The sequence below is a fragment of the Puntigrus tetrazona genome, chromosome 8 (assembly GCF_018831695.1).
Source record: "Puntigrus tetrazona isolate hp1 chromosome 8, ASM1883169v1, whole genome shotgun sequence".
Classification (NCBI taxonomy): Eukaryota; Metazoa; Chordata; class Actinopteri; order Cypriniformes; family Cyprinidae; genus Puntigrus; species Puntigrus tetrazona.
Genome location: NC_056706.1, coordinates 9,373,075 through 9,393,369, shown reverse-complemented (window position 1 = coordinate 9,393,369; position 20,295 = coordinate 9,373,075). Strand labels below are relative to the sequence as shown.

General features: G+C 39.3%; 1 protein-coding gene across 5 annotated transcripts in view; it reads left to right on the top strand.

The window, feature by feature from the left end:
* sema6bb (sema domain, transmembrane domain (TM), and cytoplasmic domain, (semaphorin) 6Bb) overlaps window positions 1-14,879 on the top strand; it is a 112,179-nt gene extending 97,300 nt beyond the window's left edge. For all 5 annotated transcript variants that reach the window (XM_043246890.1, XM_043246892.1, XM_043246894.1 and 2 more), the window contains one exon: window positions 9,452-14,879. In XM_043246890.1, the coding sequence (XP_043102825.1) occupies window positions 9,452-10,353 (902 nt within the window). In that variant the 3' untranslated portion in view covers window positions 10,354-14,879. The remainder of the gene's footprint in view (window positions 1-9,451) is intronic.
* Window positions 14,880-20,295: the final 5,416 nt, after the last annotated feature.

The following is a 20,295-nucleotide window of genomic DNA, read 5'->3' as shown; positions in this document are numbered from 1 at the left end:
AATGCTTTTCTTTCTTGGACTTTTTAGAAAGTTTTAAGTTAAAAAGTTACAGTATGTTAATGGTTCATCAGGCTCTCATCTCAAAAGAGCAAGGAAACTTTGATTCGTCATTATATGACCCGCTAAGTGGTCCTGCAGTGAGACAAACAAGTTTTTAAAAGTTCTTTTTAATCTCTCAATTAATGAGATTGCACAAAAGCTGCATGCATAGCAATTTCGAAAGAACAAGAGGAAATTTTCGATTAAAATGGTGCATAGCTTGTCACATTGCAGGGCACTTGTGTACAATGATAACTGCCCAAATATATCTCTGTATCTTTCTTCCACCTTCACATCACCTTGGTGTTTGAGTAACCGATCAGGCAGTTCCTGCCGTCTCTCTCGGTTTGCTCATCAGTGTGAGAACCATAATTAGAGATGCGCCTGCTCTTCCTGTGCCCTGACCAAGCACTTAGCGATCTGCTTCAGAATGTCAACCCTCCTTTTCCTGATGCTCCGAGGGGAAGCTGATCAAAGTAGATGTAGACATCAGACACTTTAATTTAGCTGACCTGTGAGGCCTGCCCTTAGAGACCAGAGACACGGCCGCCAACAGCCACTTGTCATTCTGCATTTTGGAGCCTATCTCTTTGGCTTTATCTTTCTGTTTCTCTCTCCATTAGGGGAGGTTGAGAATTGTTCTGTAATGATGGCCAATGACTAAACTAGCAACAATACCTGTGCTTAAAAATCAACAACAGCGCTTGAAACGATTCACTTGTTTGCTGTTGAAATTAGTATGTTGCATAAAGAGAGAAAGCCTGGCTTGAGAGAGGATAGCATGACATTTTATATTCCACCCTGGGTGGAGACTTTATTCACTCGCCTGATCTTACCTCAATGTAATGTTAACCCTTTACAGGTCAAGACCTTTAAGTCAGCCATATAGATTGCAGGATTAGCGACTAATTTAGCGCTCCTTAAACTTCAACAGTATCCATTTCATTGTAAAATGGCAGGTCATTTGGGGGGCGAGTAGTAAATTATTATGCCAAAGGAAGTAAAACTAAAATATGCATACAGTGTATAAGTACTACTGTTCTACTATTGTTCAAAAGTCTTGGGACACTTTTTTGGGGGGAAAAGAATACTTTTGTTCAACAAGGACCATTAAATTGATCAAAAGTGATGTTACGGACATTTAAATTGTTACTAAACATTTGTGTTCCAAATAAAATGTGTTCTTTTAAACGTTCTATTCATCAAAGAATCCTGAAATAAAAATTGTGCTTTCCACAAAAATAACTGTTTTCAGTATTAATAATAATTACAAATGTTTCTTGAGTACCATGTTAGAAAAATTTCTGTAGGATCATGTGACATTAAAGACTTGTTAGCTGAAAATTCTGCTTTAACATCTCAGGAAAAAAATATATTTTAAAATAGAGAGTTTGGCTTTGACATATTGGCAGATTGCTTTAAAAAAGTTACCCCAGCCCCCTCCTAAAACTCACTGAATAATTTTCTCACTGGGGTAGAATCCAAATGTACCTGCCACTGGTGAACATTAACTGCGCTCACTTATGGGAGCAACGGAGTCATTGTTTGCACAGAAACTCATCAGCAAATGTCAGCGCTGTTAAACCAGGCATCAAAAGCGAGGGAGACATCAGTGTAGGAGAGAACTGTCACGCTCCACCGTTGTTACGAGTGAATGGACTGCAAAATGAGGCTTCTCCTCAAACCGACAGTTCAACTACAGTACATGTACAAAGAACAGACAGTCATAAGCCCCATTATGCTTTCTTTGCATCCATATCCCACCCGCTTACCCTTTTCTCCCGTGTGTGTACGTTGCTGCAAAAGCATTTGACTATAATCACAGAGTTGACACAGATGGAGGCAATTACACCGCTGTTAAAATATTTCCTGGAGAAAGGTGGTGTTTTGACTCTGCAAACAGTGGGTTGCAATCATGATCTAATTGAAGTCCATGTTACACGAAGAAGTGCACGGTGGCGTCATTCTTATAGAGTGGGATGACAGCCATGCAGAGAAAGGCAATGAGGCAGACGCTGGCAAATTTGCTTCTTTACTGTAATTGGTATCAGATATCAAACCTAGATATAATTATATGTCTCATGTACACTACAGCAGCATTTATTATGTTTTTAAATTTCATCTATGCTCACCAAGGCTGCATTTATTTGATTAACAATACGGTAACAACAGTAAGATTCTGTAATAACATTACATTTTAAAATTAACATTTTAAGTAATTTATTCCTGTAAAGGCAAAGCTGTATTTTTTCCGCCATTACTCCGGTTTTCAGAGTGACGTGTTCTTTCAGAAATCATTCTAATAAGCTGATATAACATTTTTGTATGCTTCAATAATATTTTTGTGTAAACTGAGATACATTTTAGCCTTTTTTTATGTCCTCAATAAAGGAAAAAATTCAGTGCAAAGTGTTAAAATCAGTCAAACTGAATACATTTGATGAACAGTGTACAACTTTTCTTTGGAATGAAGATGACAGATGTTGTTTTGTAGTGTCACATTTGGTGTGAATCACGTTTTGTATGCTCTGTGGAGTTTGTTGGGTGGGTGTAATAAGGTTTAGAAAAGACTTAGTTGTTACAGTGAGTGTTTGTAAGACTGATGTGGTTCTCTTGCCCTCCAGACCTTTCAAACACTCCCACAGGGGCAGTTCATGTTCTCCTGGAGTACAACATCTCATGACCTTCATGTCCAGGTCATTAATCTAGTCATGGACAAACACACCCACATGTATGTCTACACTGAGGTGAGCCATTCTGTACCAGGCTTGGAAAAAATTGGGCTACCTTTCAGTTTATCAGTTGAAATTTAAATAAAATTGGCCACACCCCACAGGAAGTTAAATAGGAATGACAGGAAGAATAATTTATGGATTTGAAATTCAAAGAAACTTAACTGGAGTTTATTACACACAAGCATACAGATTATTGCATGATTAATTTATTTTTTTCCCCTTATAGACGTTTTTCTCAACTAATTATGTATATTTCTCTAAAGTAATTACAAATGATTAGAAAGTATTGTCTCACCAATTAGCCAAGCCATCAAAACAATTTAATTCAGCCGTACCGATTTCAATTAGTTATAAACGCCACATTGTTTATAGTAATTCCAACAACATTTTTATTTTAATTAATTGATTATATGTTGATTATTTATTCCATTTGAAAGTATGGGGTGTATAACAATGGCAATTTGACATGTTTTTATGGGTGATAAAATCTAAATATATAATAAAAACTCATTTCAAATATTTATAGGTAGGTAAATAATACTGAAGATTAAATGTATGAGCACACACATCCAATTCACAGTATCTCTATGCAGAGTTCACAAAGATCACTTAACTTCACAAAATTGCAGGAATGCTGAAGTGCACTTCCCAGGACACTATCTGGCAATTGGAACATAGCCTTTTTGTGTGAGAAATCTTGGCGTTTTTGACTGCAGCGAGGGAGAGACTCAGGAGCATAAAAGGACAACAGCAGCTGCCACTGAAGCCTGCAGCACGACGAGCCGCCTGTTGTGGTGTTGAGGATGTTGCTGTGGCGGTTGCCAGGCATGTTGACAGGGCATGAAGAATCTCTCCGCCACAGATCATCATGACTGGGTGAAAGTGATAGCTCAGACAGGTGTGTGTGTGTGTGTGTGTGTGTATGTGTCAGAGATACACAATAACATTGAGGAAAACATCTCCGCCTTAGAAATACCTTGCATGCACCCACAGGTGAGGTCACACCATTTTTCTCTCTCACACACGCTTGATGCGAACAAGCTGTATCGATCATTCTAAAGAGGATTTTGTTCAGTTCATCAAGCCAGAGACCTGACCTATGTCTCTCTTGAGTCTCTGTCTGACAAGCATGAAAGAGACATTTTGAGCCACCACAGCAGATCACGAATGACCCAGAAAAGTTTCTTAATAAAGTAAATGTGTGGAAAAATGATTCCACCTCAGCCAGACAGAGCTCTAAAAAACTTAACATCTCCACCATAGAGGCAAACCGTCAGTACAGGAGTGTTAACTTAATACAAATAAGGAAGTGTTTTCAGCAGCTGGTAAAATACAGTCATATGTGGAGCACTAACGCACAGAATTTATGTCTTCAGCATGCTGGAAACATTAACTTCAAATTGGAGGTTTTGTGATTGTGGTAGATGCAGATGTCGTACTTCACAATTGCAATTGGCTAGACTAATAGCACCGGGTCGCTTTCTGAATTTATAACCCATGCTGGAAATGTCGAATATTTTTTAATGATTTCATTTGAGAGTTCTCGCCATACAGCCCTAAATTGAGGCTATCAATTTACCAGCAAACCTCGTATTACAGTAGAGCCCCCGTCAGCCACATCTGTGGTATTGCAATGCAGTACACACTTTCGTACGTACTTGATAAATTTAACACAGCTGAACTGACTCTCATCTGCATCCTCATTAGTGTTTTTTCGGCAACGGTTATTGCAAATGGGGAAAGCTATGTTGAAAAACTATGCGCTAATTGATTACAAGTAATTGCGGCTGACTAGGCGGCGTCTGCAGAATGTGGTAAAAGGTGAGCAAGCGACAATAGGCAACAGTGTTTTAGCAACGGACCGTTTCTCTTAACATCGGGCTCCGGTGGGGCCGCTCATATCCTGAGCTCGCCCCCAGCTCAACACCCCTCATTATTTCGCACAGTCCTTTCTATTTAGTCTCATGTTAATCATCGTCAGACATTGTGGACTGTAGCGTGTACAATTATGTTGGAATTAGAAACTCTGAACCAGCGCCAGGAAGCCTTTCACCTTATTGCAGAGCTATAGGCCATGAGCAGCTTTCTTTTATTGAAAATTATAGAAGAGTTAATTGAGAACATGTGCAGACATACGGAAAACCTGCTGGCTGTATATTGATCTGAGAGTTTGGCTTTTAAAGTGTAAGCTAAGAAGCCTTAAATGTCTTCACTACTATCTTTCTGTAAACACTCTGCTTGGAGCCAGACGTGTTTAAAAAGTTTGCAAATTTTGTTGGGGAAGCTTTTATGCACGGCTTCCTTGCCGACAAGACCAGATTAGTTAGTTTAATGTTGTTTAGGTCTGATTTCGCTGGGCTTTCTCATGAAGCTCAGGGTTGGCCAAGGTCGGTTGCATTATTTACTCAACCGAATGTTGTGGAACACAACATGAGAAAATGATCACAGAAATTACATTTTTGTGTGATCTGTGCCTTCAAGGAAATGGTTCAACCCCAAATTAAACATCTGTCATCATGTTGTTTTAAACCTTTACCACTTCTTTCTTCCACAGAGTAACAAAAATATACATTTTATGTAGCAAATTTCCGTACATATTGGAAGTGAATGGGTACTAGTGCTCCAAAATCTCCTAAATGACCAAAAAAGCATCATAAAAACTGTTTGTATTACTATTTTGTTATTCTCCATAGAGTTAGCCTTGTGTGGGGAACAGACAAAAATTTAAGTTAAGCTGAGACTTAAAATGAGGTTTAATGAAAGAAACAATGTAAAAATTCATGAATTAATAATTCTTTTAAGCCAGGCCTTTTTAAATGAAATTTATTTTACTTGAATTGGACTGATTTGATTATCAAGTTCAACTTGGTTAAAAGCTCACTAAAAACAACTTAAATACCAGTGTTCTCCCTATAGGAATGCCACCATATCAGCATTTAAAACTCAACATACGCTGGTGACCAGAAGTGCTGGTCTTTTCGATGTGGTTAACACAAAGCAATGGCAGCAGTAAGGGTTGAATACAGCAAAAGATGGCTGGCACATCGGGAACCAGAAAGGATTGGCAGACAGAGAATAGCCTGCAGTGTTTTTGCAGAGAAGGGAAAGTGTGTGTATGAGAGAGATAGAGAGCAAGAGCGAAGTCAAGAGAATACAAGACAGAGATAGAAAGAGAAAAGATAATGAGTAAAGTCAGTGAACCATAAGCCACTGCTACACACACACACAAATGCACACACTCGCATGTAAGGCCTCGTGCTAACATGAAACACTACTAAGGCTCACACACACAGCAGCATCTAACATAGTGCAGAAACTACTGCATGAATAAGTGTTTGTTACATAAGCACAGCAGATAAGAGCCTGTTTTCAACACACTAAACTGTTTCACCCTTCGCTCGAAGGTCAGGTAATTAATAAACCTCAGGAAGGTTGCTTATTTGCTAGAAGAAAATCCATATTCCACCTGAGGTTTTTTTAATGACACGATCTCAACAAGAAACCGAACCCTGCTAGCATTTCATTAGCCGCCTCTCTGCTTACAGGTTGAAAAGAGAGACCGAGAGCAATAGAGTGATACAGGGAATAAAAGAATAAGGGTACGTCCCCGGAGACAGACAGCCAGCAGAAGATGAAAGGACGTGGCACAGAGAGAGAGACAGAGAGAGAGACGAGCGGGAGAAGATGTGCACAGAGATGGAGAGCGATAAGCAACAAACATCAAACTGCTAGTGAATAGACCCGGGGAAAAAAGAGGCAAAAGCAAGGCAGTTAGTCCCTGGGCTCTAAGTCTTTTAGCACTTGGCCTATTGCCTTTCGAAAGACCAACTCTAACTAGACTGCTCCACCGCCATTGTTCGGTGGTAATTGGAGCTTCCAGCTCAAGACGTGCTCGCTGCGCCTCAGCCTGACAGTCCGGCTGCCTTCCATTAAGCTTTAATAAGTGAATAGGGAAAAAAGGGGGTTTCTGTCACCCCGTCGGGAATGAGGAAAAGAAAGAAACCATGCCTGGGACTATCTCTAGCTCTGTCCGCTCCCGTCTGCGTGTTTTGTTTCCCGTCACGACAAAGCTGAGTGACTACAAAGGCAACATCTATAATGGCCCTGATCTATTCACGGCATGCATGCACCATCTTCTTACTGTAAAAAGGGATGGACACATTGCAGGCGAGAGTGGAGAAAGAATGAGAGGTGGCCCTCCAGACAGTCGGCCGTTTTAATGCGTCTCTTTCATTACGGAGAAAGGTTGGTGTGGTTTGAGTAATATCTATCTGAGGCACCATCAGGGCTGCGCCCAGGAAAAAAACAACTCACATATATACAAAGAGCGTTTGATGTGTGTTTTAGTGCTGCTTGCAAACAAAATAGTGTTTTTAGAGAGGCAGGCTCTCAGGGAGTTCCTCGTGACCTCAGGTGCGCTTTCAAAAGACACGTTTACCATAAGGTTTAATTTGATGGTTTTATTTCTTGCACAATCATTTAGGCATTAAAAGCACATCTTTTTCAGAAAATCATTCATAACTGATTTCAGGTTAAATACAAGTTAAGTTCTAGCAATAGCATCTGTAGCTGCAGTTGAGTGCCAGAGAAAAGAAACCTTTACATTTTTACCTAAAAATAAATGTAAATTAATATGGATATATTTTAAATAAACGTTTTAATTAAATAATTAAAATAAATGTTTTAATTGATTAACATTTTGACATTGTACAATTAGTCTTACAAGTTAGTCATCAATTGTTTTTCTTTAAGATAATTTTTTTAGACTAATGTACATTTGTGTGTAAATGAATTTAAGTTGAATCCAAACAATAAAACTCATTACTCCTTGGCTAACTCTAACTGGTCAGACAAGATCTAAAGACACAGTATTAACATAAAATCTAGGTTTTTGCAACTATGATGTTTATTTTCACCAGTCTCTAGTGAAATACATATGTCAAATATGTATATTAAAAATATACATTAAATAATATGCCTTATTGAACTTTATTGTAAAGCATTTGAATTTCCATTTTATTCCACTCCAGAGTTTGTTTGAAAAGTTCACCAAGTGTATCACACAGAGAAGTGGAGTCTTCAAGCAATCAAACATCACTTCATCTTCCACCCCGTTACCTCATGCCACTGAAAGTAAACACCACAGTGCGTGAACATAAACAACCTAGAAAATAGGATCATCTCGCATCCCACCCGTTTACCACATCCTTTCAGGACCCTGGTTCCTGATACATGATGGGGCCCTCGCGAATGCCAAGTGGGTTGCGACAGCATAAACAAGTCACTGTTTTAGTCAGTGGTTCGTGACGTGGACCGCCCCATGCCAATGATGTTTATCCAACTTCTAACAGCAACGCAGCCACACGCCGCCAGCAGCAGCCAAAAAGTTAATCATAAAGATGATGAAAACAAAAACCAATAGTTTACCACATTTTAAACAGCAGTTAGCATGCTGGGAAAAGATACACACACCTGGTATCTGTCTGCAATAGAATAAATATAATGCCCCCACACCGCAAACAAAATAGACAGAGTGTGGTAGCAGGGCACAGACAGAGATAAACACACAATGAAGGAGGGCAGAGAGAGAAAGAGAAAGGGAGAGAAAAGGACTGAGGGAGGACCAGACACTGACTCAGCATCCACATGAATGCATTGATTGATTTGAGGTGTCGTTTCGGTAATGTGGTCTGTCCCTCCAAAATGAATACTGAGAAGTAAACATGTATATCACCAGAAAATTGATAGGCACTCTGTCATAACATCTTCCAATGAAATGACATTGTGCTGTACTGTTCCTTTCCCTTGTGCCCAACTGCAGCTAATATATCATTTAATTCAGCAGAGTCTTACAAACACCCACATTGAGGCAGCTATTATGAGCTAATTATCGTAGCGAAATTTCTTATTGATTGTGCCGCCTCTCTTCTCATTTTATTTGAGTTCTTAAGCAAACAGCTGTAAGTGCTAATTAAGGCTGTTTATTTTCACCAATGTTAAATGGTTACCATTTGTCTTTATTGTGATAAATTTGCCAGTGAAATTAATTTGTTTCAACGTTTCATCTGCTATGCCATTTCATGATGTTGATTCTTACTGTTGTGAGTGACTGTAAGAACTTCCCTGCTGTTTTATTGAGTTTCCTGTAATTAATAAGATATTGCCTTTAGATTTTGATGTTTGGGTAGTTCCTAAACCAATTTTTTTGATTGATAGATAGATAGATAGATAGATAGATAGATAGATAGATAGAGCAGTATTTTTTGGATCATCTGTTTTTTCATCATCAATAATTCATTGGTGCTTGTCTAGGTAAGTTTTCTGTCATTTCAAAGTGAATAGCATCCATTGCTCTCATCCATCTGTACTGTGTCTTTAAAATCTATCAGCATCTTTTAGTCAGCAAATACTACTTAAACGTTTCAGTATTTGTCAGATTTATTCAGTGTTTTTCGAGGGTTAATGTTCCAAAACACGTAATTGATAGTAATGCTTTTAATCAGGAAGACAGTTATTACAGCTGTTAAAATCAACATCCATTTTAGGTAGTAATGAGTGCAATTAGTCTGCTATTTTCCCTCACTCATGCATTCTGCGACTTCATAGAAAAATAAAATGATCTTTTTTTCACAAAAAAAAAAAAAAAAAGTGTATAAAAGTGTTCTTTATGTTTTTAGGTCTTCTGCAGGAGAGCTTCATTGAGGAACCAGATGGCTTGGTGTCCGTGAACCTGCTGGTGGTGTCAGCAGTTTCAGCATTCACCACCGGGGCGGCGTTGTCAGGTCTGATGGTGTGTTGGATAATGAGCCTCAAGCACCGCCAGCGCTCCAGAGCCAGTGGATCTGGCATGGGAAGCCGTCGCAAGAGTGACAAAGAGCAGAGCATGCTGGGACACGGCCGCAGTGGTTCGGTGATCAGCGTGACGCGTATCAGTGGCAGTGAACGACCCCGCTCGCAGGTTGAAAATATGTTTACCAACGGCTGGCCGAAATCTGGAGAGATCGACCCAGGACTTCCCACTCCGGAACAGACGCCTCTGCAGCAGAAACGGCCCACTCCTAACGTTCATCTCACAGACTGCGATTGGGACCAGACACATAATTTCCTCACTCAGACAGGTACTCCCTGCCCGGCGAACTCAGCAGTCATTTACTTTAGCTCCAAATACCTGCAAGGTGGACGGCAAGAGGGATCAGTGGATGTTCCTCCTCATTCGGAGCGTCAGCGGTACCTCATCCTCTCCCATCAGTCGAATCAGCAGGAACAGAGCGGGCGACCGTCCGCCCCAGCTACTTGTAACTCTGCTGGTGATTACAACTTTCTAGCAACACCTCAGGATGCCTCAGCTCCTACCACTCAGTCGGACTATGGAGAACACCTGCGATGGTCCCGCGACGGACTCAACTTCAATAGCAACAACGCGACTCCTTCTGGCCACCACCCATATCCCATACAGCCACGCACTAACGCTGCGTTAATACGGCCAGGTCACCACACTCAGCGGGGACTCAGTGAGATACAGGACTACAGCCACCTGCTGGTGAAAAGTGTAAGCGAGCGCAACCCAAATGGCCAATGAGTGGTCCAGGCCCGTTCACACCCTTCAGAGTCCCATCACCCCCAAGACTCAGACTCCTTCTGTAATCCTGCCCTTCCTGTCCTCTCTCACTGCCATCCAGCGTCTTTCAAGTCCCCCACCAGTGGCTGAGCTCTAGGACTACCGAGAGTGAGAGAACGAGAGCGTTAACAGTTGATGGTGTTAAAGCCGCTGTCCTCCCCCTGCCTGCGGGGTGACGCCACTTAGCACGTTAGCGGCTTCTATCACGCCCTGTCTAATGAAGCGGAAGGATCGCTTAGGAATAACGGATGCGTTGGGTGATGGGAGGTGAAATGCATAATCATAATCCTGCGAACGGCTACGTTGACTGTTTAGCATAGCGAAGCGGTTCCGGATTGTCTCTCTGTGTAATCTTAAACCCTGTAAACCATTCAGTGGAAGTGATCCGTTTCGTTTTCACCTCTCTTGCTTTACGTTTGCGCCAGCGGATGCTTCTTTTGTGCATCCCAGAGCCTTTGCAGACAAGCTCAAACTTCCTTGTGTCTGTTTGTATGTGTATGTGAGCCACACCAAAATGGGGATTAAAATGTGCTTGTCGGCTAGACTTGATGTGAAAGCAAAATGGCCGACCAACACTGGAGTTTCTTAAGTGATCTGATGTCAAATGACTGACTACCCCTCCCTCCCTTAACCTATTCTGTGTCAGGAAGCAATCAAGACAACTGCCATGTGACTTTAAAGACTTGTGTGCTGGAATATCAGATGTAAATGGGTCATGGAAAAGAGCATTCGCCAAAAATCATGGAGGAATCAAACCATGCTTTCTGAATGGAACATGGAAGCACTGTGGAAATTACTTTATTGCATACAGGAACATGTTGTTGGGTGGACCCGTTTATTTTGTGATGTATCTTAAAAACCAAGATGCTTAGTATATTTGTTTATCCCCTACACATGCTAGAATTAGAGCAGGGCATTTGCAACACTTTCTCTTTCTTTCGCTCGGTCTGGCTTCGTTCTCTGCAGTCCATTGAGTCGAATGTGAGCTCGGTTGTCTGGGCCGAGCCGGGCCGCTAGGGAGCTGCATTCAGAGTGTCTCACTGACACTGGGTGTCTTTGTGTGGCCCAGCCAGAGAAGACCATCCCAACAACAAATAACCGTTAAGAGTCATGGCCTAGCCATCAGCCCAGCCCAGCCCAGGAGAATGTCAATGAGGAGCCAGACAGATCGGACCCCTCTGGGTCCCCCCTCACTGCCAGCCTTCACAAACCTCACAGAATCAGATGAATACAATGTTACATTTAGAGGGAAGGCAAAAAAAAATCAGCCACACTGAGCTCATGATGGCACTGTGCCCTCTTCAGGCATTGTTCAGTTTCCTCTGGCTCTCTTTGGATTGCTGTTTGTTTGTTTCAGGGTTGTAAACCCCACGGGAGAGAGGAAAGAAATAGTGTACTATTCAATTCATTCACCTCTCAGTGAACGTCGTTATCTCTGCTTTCTTCCCGTGAGGCAATGGTAATTTACCAACCGTTACCTGAGTGTCTCCACTAGAGGGCGGTAATGCACTGTTTTTACTTGATGCTCAATGGACCCTTTTCACAGCGTGATGACACAAGACATGAATACTTTTATGATGTTAAAAGCAACATAAGACACTGAAGACTAATGGCTGCTGAAAATTCAGTTTTTCCATAACATATTAACATAATAAACTTTAATTTAGCATTTTTATATAAATGCAGCCTTGGTCAGCTTTTTCAAATCATTTACAAAAAAATCTTTCTGAACCTAAAATTCCAAACAGTAGTGTATAACACTATACTTTGTTATATTTCCATAGCATTAAATTACAAAAGAAATAAAAACATTGGGGTTTCAAATACATCTGAGGGAGTGATGGTAAAACCTTCCTCTTTTAACTGCCATAATCGATCCTTTTTTTCTTCTTTAAGAAAGTCAAGGAAATACAACATAGATTTTTTTGTTGTACTGTTTAAACAAATGGTAATGCAAAAATAACATTTGCTGCGGTCTCACATTTATTTCTGTAAAAGCCTACCCTGCTATTGTTCATATTCCAAACCCAAAAATGTGAAAATGGTCCATGAGAGAGTTTGACATGAAATGTTCTATAATCAACAATTCTCCAACACTAAGTATATGTTGGTTTAAAAACAGGCCGTGTTCCAAATGAAAAGTCTGTTGTAGTGATAATAGTTGAGAGGGTTTAAGGGCACAGGGAAAGAGTGTGTTCTTTTGAATGTGGACTGATGAAAGCTCTGAAGCTGAACATTAAAGCAATTAATGAAGTGTATAATTTATAGGTTTTAAGTGCCAATGCATGACTGAGTTAAGAACTCTGTGTGTAATTATTTTTACACAATCGTCATTATTGACGCAGCTTTTTAATTGTCACTAAGCTTATCTGCTCGAATTGGAACTGTTGCACCCTCACACAGACTGAGGCCCACCACTAAAAATGTTAGCCCACCCATGCATGCGCTCACCCTGCTTTCCTCTCGCAGGCTTTTCACTCTGTTGCACCATTAGGTGAAACATGCGTGAATACGCTAAGTCTATCTTGGCCTGATAAAGCCTAGAGATGATCGTGAGAGACGTGCAGAAACACAGGCACCCACTTGCTTACTCACACAGCCAGATTTTACAAGGCAATCGCCCGAGATGTGGGCAGCAAAACTCAAGCGAATCATCATTCTCGACCGCATCCCATATAAGTAACATTCGCCGGAATAAACCAAAATCAAGCAGCAAACACAGGTGATGCTTATTGCGAAACCCTGTACACAAGCTCTAAACACCTCCTGGCTTAATTCGCACAAGATTTTGAGGCAGTGAAATGGAGTTAATTTGCTGCGGAGCTCCATAAAATGTGTTCCCGGAAAAAGAAAATAAACAAGGGTTGTTTCACCGTTTTCCTACGTCGTAATTCTCTCAAGCAAGAAATGGAATCAGCCGTAAAAACTCTGCTAGGGTTTTGTTTGGACAGAAATATACCTAGCTATATTTTAGAGGGCTCTCTACTCTCAATTTTCCAATTAAAATTCTGTCTATGAACAGTGAGGACAGTGTGCTCGAGGCTTTCTCATTGTCTGGGCTGTTTTTCTTTCTCTGCTTTGTCTTTTAAAGCCCTGAGATTTTTTTTTTTTTTTTTTTTTTTAAGACATCCCCCAGCCTCAAACTGCCACAGCTAATGGGCCACCCGACAAAATGTGCAAACACAAAGAAAGAAATGGTTTGTTTAGAAATGACATGCTTTCAGTATGCAAAACCTGACATCTGACAAGCACAAACAGAGTTTGAATTTTTTTGTAAAGTTGTAGAGAATATATTAGCCAGTACTGATATCTTCATTTTTATATTTTTTTTGTTTGTTTTGTGGTACTGTTTTAGGTTGGTTTATTGAGTTCATGCAAGTGATTTGATTTGCTCTCTGGTGTGTGAATTATTTTTTTTCAACAATGACAATGATTATACTGCGACTGTGACCTGAATTTCAGTGTTTGATCCTGGTTTCTGAACTGTGCAAAGCCTTCGGATGGGAGTTGTTTCTCCTGAAAGAAAGAGAAGAAGAAAAAACACTTCTGCAAAAGAGCCAAGTGTTCTGTTAACTGTGATGGACTTCTGATTTGTCTCGCACCGGAGGCTGTTTGTGTAACTGGGTCCATTGTCATTAAATGACAAGTCGTGTCCCCTTCAGTGTACATAATGATTTCAGTGCTTAAATGTAATTTAAGTGAACTATCTGCATGAACACAGCCTCGGTCTGGAGTCCACAGAGGTAGTGTGTACTTCAACACGACATGCTACTGTGTACCCTAATATTGTCCACCAATCAGACGGTCACATGCATGCTTTCCAGATCAACAGCACAACTGCGCACACACACACACACACACACACACACACACACACACACACACACACACACACACACACACACACTCTCTCTTACAAGATCACAAACACATGGGCAATGGGGTCCAAAAGTCTTACAATACTCTAATTTCTCATGCTTAAATTATGTACTTACTATAATACTAAAGATTTAATTAAAAATTGACAATGTCTTCGCATACAGTCTGTCCTTCTCTTGCTTTAACATCAACACTCAAGATGCACGTAGAGTAGTTTGTGTAAAATCTGATGCTCATGTTCTTCAGCATGATTTGAAATGATCCAAAGAACATCTTGTGCTTTAGTGGAAGTAAGAGCATGTGATAAATGTCACATTTTCTTATTTGTTTAGTGACCCGGAAATTGTCGAAAATTTTGTAATAAAGGTTATTTTCTTAGAAGTTGCTCAAAAATCCTGAAGCTTTATTTTCGGGGTTTCAATGGTATTTTAAATCCCACATTTTTAGAGTCTTCTCAGACTTTTGGATCCCACTGTACTTTAACACACACATACACACGCAAACATTTTTGCATTTGGGAAACTCATTGTCCTCAGTTCTGGCTGTCACTGAGCATGGAGACTGCTCTGTTATCATTTCCTGTTCTAATAAACCATCAAGAACCTAAATGGAGCTAGTTTTTCTGGTGCATCGCATATGTTTGTTGTTTATTATTACAAATCAGTATTAGGGGGCTCTATATACAAAGATCAATATTGCCGAGTTTGTTTGCAGCAGTGTTATTTTAGCAATCACACATAGTGTTGTTTAGAGACCAAAAATAGAACCATAAATACTTAAAGAGTACTTGTACAGAGTGCTGTTGTATTCATTTTTATATAAAAGCCAATGGCAAGTGTTCTGATATCAGTATTCATCACCTCATTGGTTTTTTTTATAGCAGAATGCGCTCTGTTTGGCTGTTACACCACAGGATAGCCTACTTTGTGGTCTGCAGATAACAAGCATGATTGTAGACATGAGCTTGAAAAAATGCCAAACCGATCTTGCAACGAATCTGAGCCACAACATCTCCATTTTATTTAATTTTCCAGCCCTGAAGGTCCCTGAATATTTATTTCTACCCACTTATTGCCAGACGAATTCATGCACGCTCATTGGGATTTGACATGGAAGTGGAATTTTAACGAGCTCACCTGGAGCCACATGTGAAAAACGAAGGTCAGTATAATAAATCCTTTTGCCGATGTTGTTTAGAGGCAATGTGTTTGAGATTAAATCACTGCTCACGTATCAAACACACAAGTTCACCATGATCAAGCTACTAACGTAGCCTGATTAAAAGAAAAAAATGGGTCAAGCGTATGAATATGATCCAGAAGCCTCATCTTAAATATTAGGATTTCATATGAAGCCCTCCACGACCGAGTTTGGACGGCCCTGCTTTAAATAATTCGGTTCAAATCGCAACGACTCACTCGTTTACACTGACTTACTGCCACCTACTGGCGGTGTTCATTTCATATTCAGGGTATCCTTTATCATTTAAATAATTTCAAATGTCAGTATTAAAAAAGACAATGGACGGTTTTTAGAAAAGGTTAAAATGTCTGTAAAAAACTTACTGAAAATGACTAATTTCTATCAGTGTGAACACGGAATATGAAGAATATATATATATATATATGGTTACAGCCTTGCTGCAGATACAACAGCTGTCCACACGGTGGCAGTGTGATCCATGTCACAGATAATAACCCAACAGTACAAGACCACATTATCCAATTGGATTGAAAATCTAACTGAAACCTGGAAAAAAATTAAAGGTTTAGGTTTGAAACAAAGAAACCTTCTGACTTAATTGTTAATGACTACATTTTCTTAGATTTCTGGACAATAGCAGGCAATTTGTAATATATCAGGTTATCTTCTGCTGTCCAAGTAGCTGCTTTTAATGAATCTTACATGGAGTGATCAACAGTATTGAGGGAAATAATTAATAAAAGCATCTAAATGTTCATCATGCCAGGAAAATATCTTATTAATAAAATAACTTAAGAATATTATCTTTCATCGTTTACGACTAAAACAAGATATAGTATAACCATGTAGTGTAAATGTAATTAAATACATAAGTAACATTTGTTCATATATTTGATAGCTAATGGTCAAAAATTTAGAAAAATGGACATGTGGATTTCCTGCGAGAGACTGTGTTGCTATAACAACAGTCTGCTGACATTCTGTTCAGGCACATGTTGATCAGGCACATGTTGTAAACAGAACTCGTTACTTCATATAGATCACTGAGTTAGATAGTAGAAAAGAGCACTATGTACATATTGTCAAGAAACACAGCTCCCAAGAGTAATTCATCTGTCCGAATGCAATAATCTGTAATAAACTGTAACGAAAACAAATAAGTGTAATGCAGAAAATTCACAGAGCTCCTGGAGCGGGACTCCCCCAGGTCTATGTGTGATTTGATTTGTGTCATTAAATGTAAATTCACTCAATTTCTAGTTGTAATCCGAAGTAAAAATACCATATGTTCATAATAATATACATGATAGTCTCTTTGACATTTTCATGTACTTTAATGAGACACAGAGGTCGTATACTCTCAAGAACACTCAATGACACCTGACTGACACACACATGTTGTCAAATAATTACATGTAATATTGCAGAGTGCTCTCCATCTGTGTTAAACATACTGGATGGTTGGAAGGCCGTGTGTCCTCCATGTCAAGGGTCATTCTATAACACAGCTGAAAGTAGATTGTGTGTGTGTGTAGACATTTACACAAAACCTCTTCAGATAAATCATGGAGCTCATTTATTTGGCAAGGTATCTCTTTGTCCAAGACATGTACTTGAAATTGTCAAGCACACTCTTTAAACAAGCTTTCAGTGTGTCTGTAATTGATGATATTTTATAGCAGCTAGTATGGCACTTTAACAGAGAGTAATCTGACCGGCTGATTTATGTTAGCTCATCAAAAATACACAGGTGAACACTTATATTTTATTACAGTGAATTATATAGTAAAGTCACCTTTATTTATAAAGAAATGTATAGCTTTTCATAGTAACAAACAGTGCAGTATGCAAACAGAGTGTCATCATTCAGCTCAATTAAATTACTTATTATACTATATTGTTATATTATATTGCATTTTATCAATATATTTTCTACATTTTAATTTAATTTATAGATTCATTTAAATCAAGCTTGTGTCAGTACTTTTATATAAGAGTGATATACATTACTCACTAGGCATTGATAATCACTATTAAACGCTAATAAGACAAAGAGAGATTGACTTCATTTAATCAGTGAACCTCTGGTGAATTGTAATTGTCTCAATTTCACTCAATTTACTACTAATCAGTTAAATCTCTCACATTATGTCACCAGCTTAAAAGATTTCAACACAATACTACTAAAGACCTTCAAAACGTCTTCTTTTCTATATTTAATCTAAGGTATTATGAAATGTCATGGCTGATGAATTATTGAGACTCCCTCTGTGACACAGCAGAAACCAGAGCCAAAAGGTTCACTCTCAGTTGTTATTAAGGTGACAATTGGGGTCACTCTATCCTCTCGCTTTATTGGAGAGATGAAGTTCTGCCAGATCTGGGCCAGAAAGGATTTGCTGTTCTGGTAGTAATTACATGAAAAGTCAGAGCAACAGAATCAGGTTCCACTTGAAGTGTGAATACTTGACCACAATGTATCATCTGTAACTGGTGATTGACGTGTTTGTTGAGCTCTCAACCAACGTCACCAATTGTGAGGGAGCACAGGATAAAACTGCAAGTTCCTTTAAACAGATGTCTGATAAATTAATTAAATTGTGAATTTATTGGCAGGGTAAAATGTACCCAGTAGCTAAATGAAAGTCATTATACAGTGTGCATAAAATATTCCAAAACATATTAATCATTTCAGTAAACTGTATAACGCAAATTCGAAATGAAAACGAACTCGGTCCCCTCTAGCAAATCGATGCGATCTCATAAAAAAGCAAGAGCATGAAGACAAAAGCTTTTGTTTGGAAATGCATTTGATAGTGAAAAAGAATTAGGCTATTAACACATTGTTTGCATGGGTGATCTTGTTTACTGCATTATGTTACATGTCAAGCAAGGTGTGTCATCTGCTCACGTACAACCTGAAGGAAGTTGAGAGGTTCATTGTCTGTTCTGCAACCCTCCCGGTCTTCGCTGACCCAGAAACCTGAGTCTCTCACTGCTGATATTGACTTGATCAGCAGCACAAGTGGGCATCAGGACACCCGCTGGGCACAGAAGGCACATAGAAAAACACACACACACACACAAAGCAAAAGGTGTAACAAAAGAATGGCAGCAAGCCTGTGGTCAATGTGTGTTATGTTTTTAAGTCTTCTGAAGGAATAGATGAATGAAATGTCATGAGCCAATAGTAGTGTTGCTCATATATGAATCATTCTTTGATTCAGATCTTTTTAAAGAATCACACAAAACAAGTCTAAATTATTTCATTGAGGAATCAGTCTGATTTGGTTCAAGTTCAGCTAATATGATCTGGTCGCTGAGGTTTAGCTCGTTGGAAGGAAAGATAAGCACTGAAGAACAACTGAAAGTTTAGTGTGTTCCTCACACAAACATATTGAAAGGTCTAGAGTGATATTAGTAAATAGTGAACTTTTATCTGTGTTTTAAATATTCCTTTTATGAAAGCAAAAAGATTAAGTAAATCTTCACAATGTCAGGTTGGAAAATATTACATGTACACGGCTGTGCCCAGTTTTGCCTTGATTGATAGCCTGAAAATATCAGAAGAGATATCAAACATATTTTGAGCCAATTTTAGAAAATATTTTTTATTTGTTATGCATGTCATAGCAATGTTCATGTTTCTCACGCTATATTACACGTCTGGTAGCATGCAATCTTCATTTAGTTTACGAAGTGCAGTTTTATCCTCTATAACCATTTCAAGTCACAATTGAATGATGCTCAGATTTTAAAAAGTTGTGGTGTACTTGTCTGTCCGTCCATCAGATCTGAATAATGTCTTCTGTCATAAAGTTGTTAACAGTGTATTTCTGATCACAAGCCCTGATCACAAGGCAGCCTGTAATCACAAGGTTTTCCTAAGAAAAACAGAGCTTGCTTTATCTCTGCTGCCCTCATTTTAAAAGTCTCCAGGTTTGACTTCGCTTTCACACATGTCTAAACGTCTCCTGTGGAAACGGAAAATTTATGTGAGAGCTTTTTCTTTCTTCAGACAAACACATTTTTCAAGTCAAAGATCATACACATGAGAATATGATTAGTGTGTTGTTTACCAGGGATCTTCTATGTAACCTTTTAACAGCCCTAAAGAGCAATGCTCGTTTATCAAGTCCTTCTAAACCCCTGGTTTTCTTTCTTTGTATAAAACAAAATGAAAAGATTAGCAGAATGTTAACACTGTTCTTTTCCAGTGGACGTGAACAGGGTTACTGCGTGGTCATCCAGGCTAACATTGGCTTTTTGTTTAAAGGAAGACAGTACAGTGTTGTAGACTGTGTACTTTGTTTACAACATGATTGATTGCACATTTGCATTACATATTACAGTATCAATCTCTCTGGAGGAAAACATTTCCTTGTCATCTTAATGTGCTGATACTTCCCCCATATGGCAGTGGATCCCTATAAACTCATGTTTATAAAGCCCATGGATGATGCTGCACCTAATTAAATCTCACTGTGCAGATTATTTTTAGTCCTCTGAGGGAAATTACTGACGCACAGATGGGATTTGCTCCCAGGAAATTACATATTGCTCCACAATTTAATTTGTGGTTGCTTAAGCACACATGGCAGTGTTTCAGATGGTTTTAACTGGTGTAATGCAGGTAAATGAATTATAAGTTGTGATTATGCTTGGATGTGGCGAATGCGTTAATCGATCGGTCGCGTTTGAAAATGACACATCTGCCTCGAAGCGACCGCTGCAGTGGAAAATAGAATGGATCCTAAATCTGTTGCCAACTCTTCAGAGCCGCACGGCCTTGAACCGCTCATGTAGATAATTGTCAGCAGT